At 23.9% G+C, this 12,229-nt stretch overlaps 3 protein-coding genes across 3 annotated transcripts; 1 reads left to right on the plus strand and 2 right to left on the minus strand.

Annotated features, from left to right (window-relative positions):
• Window positions 1-321: 321 nt before the first annotated feature.
• PBANKA_1006600 (conserved Plasmodium protein, unknown function) lies at window positions 322-6,828 on the minus strand (the record flags this gene model as incomplete). The annotated part of the gene is made up of 1 exon (XM_034565139.1): window positions 322-6,828. One exon carries the CDS (start codon window positions 6,826-6,828, stop codon window positions 322-324), a length of 6,507 nt encoding a protein of 2,168 aa, XP_034421866.1.
• Window positions 6,829-7,670: 842 nt separating this feature from the next.
• Window positions 7,671-9,409, minus strand: PBANKA_1006700 (U4/U6 small nuclear ribonucleoprotein PRP31, putative; the record flags this gene model as incomplete). Its single annotated transcript, XM_034565140.1, has 2 exons — window positions 7,671-9,218; window positions 9,407-9,409. 2 exons carry the CDS (start codon window positions 9,407-9,409, stop codon window positions 7,671-7,673), a joined length of 1,551 nt encoding a protein of 516 aa, XP_034421867.1.
• Window positions 9,410-10,410: 1,001 nt separating this feature from the next.
• On the plus strand, window positions 10,411-11,826 carry PBANKA_1006800 (protein SOF1, putative; the record flags this gene model as incomplete). Its single annotated transcript, XM_034565142.1, has 1 exon — window positions 10,411-11,826. One exon carries the CDS (start codon window positions 10,411-10,413, stop codon window positions 11,824-11,826), a length of 1,416 nt encoding a protein of 471 aa, XP_034421868.1.
• Between the last annotated feature and the right edge of the window lie 403 nt (window positions 11,827-12,229).

A 12,229-nucleotide genomic window follows, 5' to 3' on the forward strand; every position in this document is an offset into this window, starting at 1 on the left:
TATACAGTTAAAAAGTTAATTAAAAACAGAGAGATAGGAATTGGGGAAAATTAAAATTATAAAATTTAAACAAATATTTAGCTTCTAAAAAAAATAATGAAATAATATACATAAAAAATAATAATAAATATACAACAAAAATTATAACTCATACACATGCATGTACAAAATATATAACATTGTGAGTATTCCCTTTCTGTTCCTAGATAATTCACGTGTAGCTTTTGCGGCGTTCACGATTTTCTCACCTTATAACAGTTAATAAAATTCAAACAAATAGAAAGTTTTCAAAGAGTAACAAGCCTACCATTTACATACATTTTACACCTTTATAGTTGTACAGTTGTCATTAATAATTGAATATAATTTCAAAGAGGATTCATAAAGATCGTCCAAATTTTGAATATAACTGCTATCCTTCGAATAAATATAGTTATAGTAAAAATTTAAGCAATTTAATGGCATGTTTTTATCCCTTTGTTTATTAGTTTGTTTAATAACTGAATTGAGGGATACAAATGGCTGTAAAAAGAAATCTTCATTATAAGGCCCCCATAATTTGTATATTCTGTTAATATAATAGAGATTATTTTTCTTATAAAAATATTTTATTTTTATTGATTTTGTTACACATAAATGTATACTTTCTAAATTTATATAATCATAACTTGCTTCACAAAATTTGTTATATGAATGAATACAATTTTTGTATAACTTTAAATATATATTAATAAAAGAGCATCCTATTTTATGTGGTATTATAAAAATATATTTCCCTTTAACAATTAGTGCTGATAATATACTACTGTTTGATATATTTATAAACAGTTTGGCATTCAGTGGAAATAAAATAGGTTCAAAATCTTTATTATATAAATCGATTAAAAACTGTTGTATAGTATTTAGTGGAACATATTTAGAATAATAATTATTTATTTTAGCTCCAAAAATGGTACTTATCTTAACTTTTATTTTTTTTTCAAATAAGTTCTTATTTAGATTGACTGAATTATTTTTGATTTTCGATTTTTCATTACTATAATAATAATATAAAGGAAGAAATTCGTATGTTTCAGCACATGTATTTATAATAATTCCAGATGAAAAAGACAAATATAAATACTTTCTCAATGTTTTGAGATTAAAATATTTTCGATTAAATTTGTAAATACTATTTGCTCCCAAATGAAGAAATGTTATATTGTTATCATTCCCTATGTAACTATTTTTTTTTTTAAAAAAAATTATGTTATATACTTGAGAAACGATACTATTATTCGTATCACTAATTAAATTTACGTAAAATAAATAACTCCCTATTTTGCATGATTTAATAGATATAAAAGGATTAAATTCTTTCACTAAATTAGTTAATATTTTTTTATTTCGTTCATTCTCTAAATTTGTGCACACAGCTTTTAAGGAGCCTATGTTTTCCTGGTAATTCATTTTTTCTAAATATCTGATATTCTCTATATTGTTATTCAAATATATATTTTTATAATTAACAAAATATTCTAATTTATACGTATTTAAATTATTTTTATATATACTATTAAAATCGATAAATGTGAAAGGCAGATTTTCTGTCTTAGCATAAAAACTAACAAAAGTGTTTATGCTATTATTACTGGGTAAATAAATGATACTACTTTTGAGCTTCTCCTTTTTCATATCTGAATTCAAATTTTTGGTGATAAAGTTAGTGAATAGATCGATAGAATCTATATAATCTACAATTATATCTATTTTAAAAAAGTAAAAATGACGCATGTTTTTCTCTTCTTTGTCTATACATTCTATTTTATGTTTATCCCATTTGTTTGCATACATTTTGCATTGATTGATATTGTTATAGTTGCAGTATTTTTTGTGATTTTCGTAATATTGTTCTATTTCGTCAAAAGTAAGATCCAATCGATTGATTAATTTTTCTTTTTCTATAGACCAACTAAATATTTCATAATAACTATGGAATATTGGATATATGTGCAATTTTGCTTTGCCAATTCGATTACCTGTTTTTATAGAACACATATAAATATTCTTTCCTCGATTCAGTTTCTCAACGTGCTCAACAAAAATTATTGGGTTTTTTCGTTTATCTTGGTCATATGCCAAATTCTGTTCATCTCTAATAACACACAAAACGGTCGATATAAATGGGTGATCGAATTGAAAAACAATTTCCGTTGTTTGATTGAATGGGTGTAAAACAATTTTATTTGTTGTTGGATTAAGTAATATCCCTTTTTTGTAAATAACGATTTCTATCATGTTAGAAACTACACGGAGATATGTGTTTTTATACAATTTGTATTTTATTTCAATTTGTATAAAATATTTTCCGGTATCCTTTATATTAATATTGTAGAATATGTCTGACTTTATTTCATCATTTATTGAAAATTTTTTTTTTATTTCTTTTAATACGTTTTTACTATGAAGAGAATATATATCAATAGGTTTCATCGTAATTTTGTTATTATAATTATGAAGTAACTTTATGTTTATATTTTTATGAGCAACAAAATCAAATTTTTTATTATATTTGCTTAAAAATTCTAGCCTTAAAATTATTTTATCTGCAATTTGATAATGTTTTTTTATTGCTGATATTTTTACTTTCCATATTTTGTCTATATATATTTTCATTTTTAATGGGTTTGTTGTGTATATTAATTCGTGTCTTATCGTTAAAATGCCTTTTGCTTCATGCTTTGAATTAATATAAAGAGGAATTTTATTTGCAGACTTACTTTTGCATTTATTTTGTCTACTATTCACATCATTGTCCAGATTTACGACGATTTGTTTTTTTTCACCGGCTCTATATTCACAGGGCGAATCAGAATTAATGGAATCAGTTGAAACAATATGGCATCTATTGTTTACATCTGAGTAATCTATAACACAGCCTCGAATAAAACGCAAAATTTCTATTTGTTTATTGCCTTTAAACGATTTTATCAAATTTTCAGGACGAATATGATCATTTTTAGGAAGGAATATATAAAATTTATAATAAATAAGAGGAGAATATAAAAGGACCAAAGTATTATGACATGCATATATATTATCGTAAAAATAAAGAGTAAAATATTTCTCAAAATAATTATAGACATGCTCATTTTCGTATGAATACATAATACTTAAAAAAAATTGGCTGTCTGTACATTTGAACAAGTTTTTGGCTTCTCTTCTATCATTTTTTATATCGCAATTCAAATTTTTTAAATCATTTTTATAATTTAACGATATTTTAGTATTTGTTTTGATTACATGCTCATTTGGTGCTTCTATGCTATTATAAGCATCTAAATAATGCGACTTATTTTTGAAACATATTTCATAAAAGTTTTTGCGATGAGGTTCTAACTTATAAGTGAATGAATCATTTGTTAAAATCACATTTTCATTTTCATCTACCAAAAATGTTTTTATATAATAGCTATCATTTTTAAATAAAAATAAAGTTGATCCATTTATTACATATAAATCGGTTATGTGCCTATCAAAAATAGCTACTTTAATTGAATATGGGTATTTAAAATGAACTGGTAAAAAATTATTTGTTGAAATATTTGATTCGTTTTCATTACCCATCATTTCTATCATTATGTTAGATGAAATTTGTTTTTTATTTTTGCTTGAATAGCAATGAATAAAAAATTGTTTTTGAACACGAAAAAAGGAATTATAAAAAAAGTGATAATTGTTAAAGGCTGATATATTATACCCACTTTTTAATCGATTATCTTTGCTTTGTTTTCTCATTTTAGTATTGTCACTATAAGTGTTTCTTATGATTTGCCCAGGGTTAAATTTATTAGCTGATGGTAAAGCAGAAAAGATGATGTCATATTGAAACAATCTCCTATTATATAAGTGTCTTACATCATTAAATCTGGTATGCTCAGTTGAAACCATACCAGTGAACATATTTTTGTAAATAGATTTTTCCTTATTTTCGTAGAGAAAAAAAAATACATTGTTAAATGTTTTTAATAAAAAAATGTTTTTAAATATAAACCAAGTGGAATTATAATTATTAAATGCCCTATTCTCTTTTATAATTATATTTTTATTAGTATTTTCAAAAAAGACTGTTATTTTATTGGGGATGCTATAAAATCCGTCATATATTATCAAATTGCTAATCTCATTAAATTTTATAAATTTGCTACAAACAAAATCTTGGCATAAAATTCCTTTTACTTTATTATATATATCAAATTCTTTATATGCGTTTTTTTTTATTTTACCATCTTTTTTATATATCATATTAATACGATTTGATTTTTTTTCAATTTTTCCTTTGATTTGAATAAATGCACATGCATCCTTAAACTTTTCTTTTATCTTTGGAAACTTCCAATATTTATTTATTACTTCAACAAATTTATTATCATATACAATTAAGATATCTTTGTGTAGTGTTCTAAAGCAACTACTAATCTTTATATATCCACTTTTATTCTGATTAGAAGTATTACCATAAAAATTGCTCAAGCCTTTGTTGCAATTTGGATCGCTACATGACGGGTCATTTCTTGTATAATCTGTCTCTTTTCGGATATTACTATTTCTTCTACGCTTCTGGTATTTCCATTGCTTTGTATATATCGGATTGTCGAATTTAGACTCCATAAAAAGGTAAACATTCGTTACTTCTCCTACTTCTATATTTATTTTTTCTACAATAAGTTTAAACTCATTAATTTGATTTACTAGATAAATTTTGGAGACAAAACAATTAATCAAATTGTGTTCCGAGCAAAATGCTAAAGAAACAACAATGGAATTATTCTTTAATCTTCCCAATTTTGCTTTTTTATTCACTCTTTTTTGATTTTCAAATTTAATCGGTTTATCTTCATTACCAATTTTTCTACCCTTTGTATTATTATAATTACTATATGTACCTGTCAAATCTTTTTGAATAATTTCTATAACTTTATCAGTAGCCTTAATACGCAAAAAGTTATATTTGTTAAATATTATTATCCTAGGATTGGTTCTATTATTCAATCCTTTGCAATTGTAATACAGTTTTTCATTCGGTAGTAGGATAAAAACAGAGGCCATACTTATATCATTTTTTATGAAGCAATGTATCGGCTTTTCCACATGAAAATTTATAAAAATTTTATTTTGATCATCAGTTTTTTTGCTAATATTATTAATATTAATATCATGAGTTACTTCAATTTTTTGTCTTACCCTTTCGTCATTAATAGCATATGCTGCTAAGAACAAATTTGCCATATTTTCGTCAAAGTTATAGATTGAATAAACATTATAATTATGTTTCTTTGGACGTATATTCCAATTAAAATTGTAATTACCTCTATTTAGATATGTTAATTTTATTCCATGTTCAGAATATAATGTTAAAATACAAAGATAGACCTTTCCTGAAACAAAATATTCTTGGCTGTTTACTTGGTTATTTATTTTGAAATATCTCTCTATATATAAATCGTCAAAATAAAAATTATTTTTATAGAAAAAATGGTTTTTTAGTCGCTTTATTTCTTTGCTCATTAAAATACCCTTTACCATTTCAGTATATTTTTTATATGCCTTTGAATTTGGTTCAGAAAAAATTTGAAAATGATCAAAAAATATTGGATATAAGCAATTTAATTTTTTTTCTTTTATTGAGTATATGTATATAATCGCTGAAAATTTTTGTTTACTCCATATATTTATAACACTAATAACTGTTTTATTTTCTTTCTTTGATATTTTAAGTTTGATCTTTTCTTCTGATATAATATCATAGTTTTCATTTGGTAATATTTTATAATTATTATTAAAGTTTATTATATAACTTTTTTCTAGACATTTTAATAAATTTATATGATCTATATTTTCTATTATTTTGTTTGTTCTATGGCTTCTCTTTTTTAAATAAATTCTCTCCATTTCTTCAATCATTTGAGCAGTAAATGATCGTTTAAGTATATTCCTCAATTTGTAATGTTCACACTTGTAATCACTATTTCCAATTTCATGGCCACTGTTCCTCCTTTTTAGAACCAGATTAACGAGCGCACCTTCAGCGAAATGTGCACCATTCGGAAGCAATTTGTGTAATTCATGAATTCTTACAATAATAGGGAAAAATATAAATCTACATGTATTGTGTATTTGTACAAATAGTTTCGTGATGCCTGGATTACTTTTTGCAGTAACAGATATTTCTAGTTCACCCTTAACACATTTGATAAAAGCATTTTTTATATATTTATTATCATAATAAATTGTAAAATTATTATTTTCACAAATAAGTATTTTCTTATTTTTATCAGATATTATATAAACATTTTTTCTTTCTGTATTATTAATATATACAGTTATATAACTCTGAGGAATAAAAATATAACTACTTACAAGGTATTCTATAGAAATATATTTTTTTTTATCCTTTTCTTCTTTGCTTTCCATTACTATGTAAGATGACAGAGATTTGCAAGCAACCTTTTTTTTATTTAATAAAATGAGTATATCACTAGAACAAATATTATCTGTTTTAATGTGCTTGTTCATACTACCTTTAGAATGGGTAAACGTGCCCAGGCCAGCCAATTGCATTTTTTTTTTTTGTATGTTATCATCATTTTTTAAATAATACATATCAAAAAAGTCGTCATTTAAATAATACCACATACAACATTTGTCTAAAATACCAGAGCTATAATATCTTAAATTCTTTTCTTTATTTAAATTGTCAAACCAAATTGTATCGCCATTTATTGCATTATGTTTTCTGCTAATTTCTATAAAATATACAATCAAAAAAGGTAAAATGAAAATTAGCATTTTTCTTATTTCCCGATTTATGATCCATTTATTAGACTAATTATTTGTATCTGAAGTATTCATATAACACTTATCAAAAATAAATCGCCCCCTTAATACAGGACAAACAAAATCACACCCCTCCAAAAAAAATAATCAAATAAAAAAAAAATAATAAACTGCTGAAAAGCAATTATACAAAATTATATGTCACATTGTTTTTAACATAATTAGGGGTAGAATTGAAAAAATAACAAAAAAACTGTAAATATATAAAAGGAAATTAAAGAATAGCATTTCCAAGTTTTAAAGCGGTAAAATTCAACAGTAAAAAAAAAAACGGTAACATAATGAACAAAATTAATAACTTAAATATAAACAAAATCATCAGTTCATCAAACAATACATTAAAATTAAAAAAATAAATTGATATTAAATAAATAAAAAAATGATAATGAAAATTATGGAATATTATAATGCTATTATATGCTCACTGATCAAATATAAGTTCACAATTTTTGTACACCCTCTATCATTCTAGGTGCCTCTTCTTTCCTTTTTTTTATTTTTATTTTTACTTCAATTGTAAATTAACCTAGATATGTATTATGACTTTTTAGAAAAAAATAATATCAGAAATAGGCTAGAAATTCGTTGCAGTAGCCTTTTAATAAATATTTAAAAAAAAAAATTTACGGGGAAAGTAGATCCCCAAAATTATACTTAAAATTTTTTTATTCCAAAATTATATTAAAATTTTTTATTTATGTTTTTAAAATAGACAAAAAAAATAAGAAAAAAAAATATTATAAATCAGAAATATACCAATTTCAATGAGGCATGATATGCCGCATGCATCAGTTTCAAACCTTACGAAACTGAGAAAGGCTTGAAAAATATTTATTTTCTCTAGTTTCACTGGTCGTTTTATTAATAGATGGATTAAATAACTCTATTCCATGTAATGGTGTAAAAATCAAAGACGAAGACAACCCTCCAGTTGCACCACTAGATTGTGCAGATGCATTTTTTTTCTTTGGAATATTTGTTTTTTGTTTTGTTTGATATTTTAATTTTGTAATATTTGAATTTAATAAAGCAGTATTTTGATCTGTAAATGTATAAAAGTCTTCATTAGTATTGGGGCCAAATGGTAATCTATTAATTTGCTTTCTTAATTCTGTTATTTCTGTTTTTTCTTTTAATTTTCTATATCTTTTCCCTCCTCGTTTTCTTCCTTTTTTTTCATCAGGAATAGGTAAAATTTTTTTTTGCTTCATAGGAGGTGGTTCTTGTAATTTTATCAAATGATTTATAACATACTCACGTAATAATAATCCATATTGTCCTTCTTTATACTTTTTAAAATAATCGATTCTTGAGGCTAAACTACACTTTCCTGCCAATAAATTTATTGCTTTTTTTTTATATGCATCTGGAACACTTTGAACAATTTCAGACGTACTTAAAATTCCTACACCAAAAGTTTTATTAACATTACTAAGTCCAAGTATTGATTTTTTCGAATTGCCAACAACTATAAGATTTTGAGATGATGTAACAGATAAATTTTTTAATGACCCAACACAACTAATTAATCTAGCTGTTAATGCACTACCTAATAACATTGTTAAATTAGGAGCTAATAAAAACATTTTATTTTCTAAATAAATCAATATATTTTGTCTATTTTCATTTAACTCTAATGCTTCATTACAAAAAGACATACAACTTTTCAATAAGTGATCTGGTAATTTGATTCCCGTTGTCATGCTTGATGCAACGACAATGGCCATAACAGTAGTATTGGGGAGGATATCCGAAAAATCGATATTTTTTATATCACTTTCATTTTTTATCCTACTTACAACACTTATATATTCTAATGGTGTATATACAATTGAATCTAATTCTGGGAATTTTGTTGAATATATATCTTTCAAATATTTATGTATATTTAATATTTCTGTATCTATTTTTATAATTAATTCAATGCATTTCTCTATCAATACTTCTTCATCATTTGGGTTATTGTCGTTTAATGGATTTTCATCATCACTGTTGTATTTTGCCTTTTTCCGTTTTATATTATCCTCGTTTTCGTCTCCATCTTCTGTGTCCTTTGTTCCCTCTTCATTTTTTAACTTTTCGGCTTCTTCTTCAATAATATAATTTTTAATATGATTCATTGTTTTTAGAAAATCTTCATCATAAAGCAATTCTGAGATTTTACGTTCACATTTTTTTTTTTTATCGTTTAAAAATTCTTCGATTGCATCAACAATTTCTTCGTAATCATCTTCTTCATATTGTTCTTCGAACTTTATTTTTTTTATTCCATCATTATTATTGTTAAAATTTTCTTCTTCTAAATCCTCAAGATCTTTCAAAAGAGTATCTGCCAGTGTTGCCTAAAAAGTTAAGAAAAATGGAAAATATATAATTAATTTAATGCTTATGATTAATAGTAGTATATCTAAATAACAAGTATACAGCATAAATAGTAATTGAAAATATGCTTCAACAATAGCTACATATATAATATGTGGATGCATGGTACGTCTAAAAATAAAAAAAATATATATATATATATAATTACCATTTTTATTTGTTTTTAAATATATGGGGTTGAAAAGTAGGAGTAATATATGCTTATCGCAACTCCATTAAATATATGATTGATTATCTCTACTACATACGCATATATGAAGCATGTATATATAATTAAATATATATATATATATATATATATATAAGGAGAAATATATATATTGCCCCTATTCCATTACTTATTTTATAGGTACACAATTTTGTTTTCTACATTTTATATAAAAAAAGTTATTCTTTTATTTGATTAGCATTCACTTTTGCATATTATTTTGTTATAATTATTTTTTTAAAACAATACTTTTGCGAATTATTTGTTTTTTATTTTTAAAACTGTAATTTTTTTTACATATATTTTTAAAATATTATAATAATAAAATGCATATATATGTAAAACACCATTGCATATATTTAAAAAAAAAAAATAAAAATAAAATAAAAAAATGTTTTTCCATATCGTAATAAATCAAAATATTAGTAAATTTAATAAAAAATATTTAAACAGTTTATTAAACAAAATAATTAATATATTCATCAAAGCATTATTCAAGCTGCCTCGAAAAAATTATAAAAATTTTCTGAAGATAGAAACAATTTTTACAACTTATAAAAGTATGTTTTCTTCAATTCAAATAATTATGGATACTTCCTAAATTTTTATGGAATAATCATATTTCCTTTTTATGACAAAATAAAAAACATGCTACTTTACGATATATAAACCAGTTAATAAGTATATATATGTGAAGACGAGGATGCATATATCAGCTCTTGAAGGCCAAATGCATAGAGGAATATAAATATATTTAAACCATGTATATCTATATAACTTAATACATATACATAACATACAGATGTATAGTATCTTCGTACTATCGAACTCCATATATAATTAAAAAACATATATATATCCTCTTATTGAGGTGAGGAATTATTTAAAAGACTATAAAAATACCACCAAACATTTTATATTCATTCCTTAAATCACATTATACAATGAAAAACCAACCAAAAAAACCAGAAGTAAAAATTATGCATCGAAATCCCGAGGATTACAAAAATAACACGATGCGGTCAAATTTTATGCATGTGAGAAATTTTGATAAAAACATCCATCTTTTTCAAAGAGAAATTGAATATAAAAGAGCTTTAAATGCAACAAAGATGGATAAAATTTTTGCTAAGCCTTTAGTTAAATGCTTAGATGGGCACGATGACTCTATTAGAAGTATTTGTGTTTCAAATAAAAATTTAACAGATTTGTATAGTGGTAGTTGTAATGGATTTATAAATATATGGAATATATTTAATGAAAAGTTAATGAGGAAATTAAAAGCGCATGATGGATTTGTTAGAGGCTTATGCATTAGCTATGATGAAAAATATTTATTTAGTTGTGGAGATGATAAATATATAAAACAATGGGTTATCGAAAAAAATAAAAATATAAATGAATTAAATGAAGATGATACAGAACAACAAAATTTACATAATTTAGATTATTTAGAAAATGAAATAGTTCCTAAAAAAATTTATGTATGCAAAAGTGTACCTAATAGTATTGATAAACATTTTTCTGAACCACTAATAATCTCAGGTAGCCAAACATTAGATGTATGGGATTATTATCGAAACAATGCTATAGCTAGTTTTGATTACAATAGCGAATATATATATTATGTCAAATTTAATTATTCTCAAAGAAATTTAGTTGGTTTAACGTTATCAGATAATTCTATAGGCTTAGTAGATATAAAAAGCAAAACTCCTATTCAAAAACTATTTTTAAAATATCGAAGTAATTCATTAAGTTGGAATAATATGAACCCAAAACAATTTATTGTTGCAAATGAAGATTCAAATCTCTATACATTTGATATTAGGTATTTAAAAACTGCTTACCTTGTTCATAAAGGTTTTGTAAATGCAGTTTTAGATGTAGATTACTCACCAATTGGAAATAAATTTGTTGCATGCTCTTATGATAAAACTATAAGGCTATTTAATAGTGACGAACCTCAAAGTTATGATGTATATCATACTAAAAGAATGCAGCATGTTCTATGCTGTAAATATACGTTAGATTCTAAATATATATTAACAGGAAGCTCTGACATGTGCATACGAATATGGAAATCTTGTTCTCATGAACCTTCTGGGGTACTTTCACATAAAGAAAAACAAGCCATAAATTATAGAAATAAATTAAAAGAAAAATATTCATCATTAAAAGAAATTAAAAGAATCAGGCAACACCATCATGTGCCTGCTCTAATTAAAAGTATGTCCGATAAAAAAAAAATTATGTTGGATGCAAAAAAAAGAAAAGAAAAAAACAGAATACAGCACTCAAAAAACAAAGATCAATTACCCATCCCCGAAAAAAAAAAAATATTTGTCACGGAGCAGTAGAGAATGCGTCTCTTATTGGTTCATACATCAAATCGGATACATACCACTATATATATCAATTCCATACTATCCAATTATATTTTTTTAGCTTTAAAATTAAACTTATTAAAACTAATATTTGTCTTTCCTATTTTATTGCATTTTTATTCTATCTATTTTGAGTTTACTTATATATTTTATTTTTTTTTGGTGTTAATATTTCAATTAAACTATTATTTGCTTAACAAATCCAAACTAATTAAATTGTTTAATTTTTATTTCAAATTTTAAATAATTATTTCATAGTTCACAAAAAAAATCCAAAGCAAACATGAAAATATTATACGTAGATTAAAAAATATGGAATTTTTATTATCTATTAAAATGTAAAGCTTAAGTCCATTTTTTATATATTCTAAATATG

This window comes from Plasmodium berghei, assembly GCF_900002375.2.
Source record: "Plasmodium berghei ANKA genome assembly, chromosome: 10".
NCBI lineage: Eukaryota > Apicomplexa > Aconoidasida > Haemosporida > Plasmodiidae > Plasmodium > Plasmodium berghei.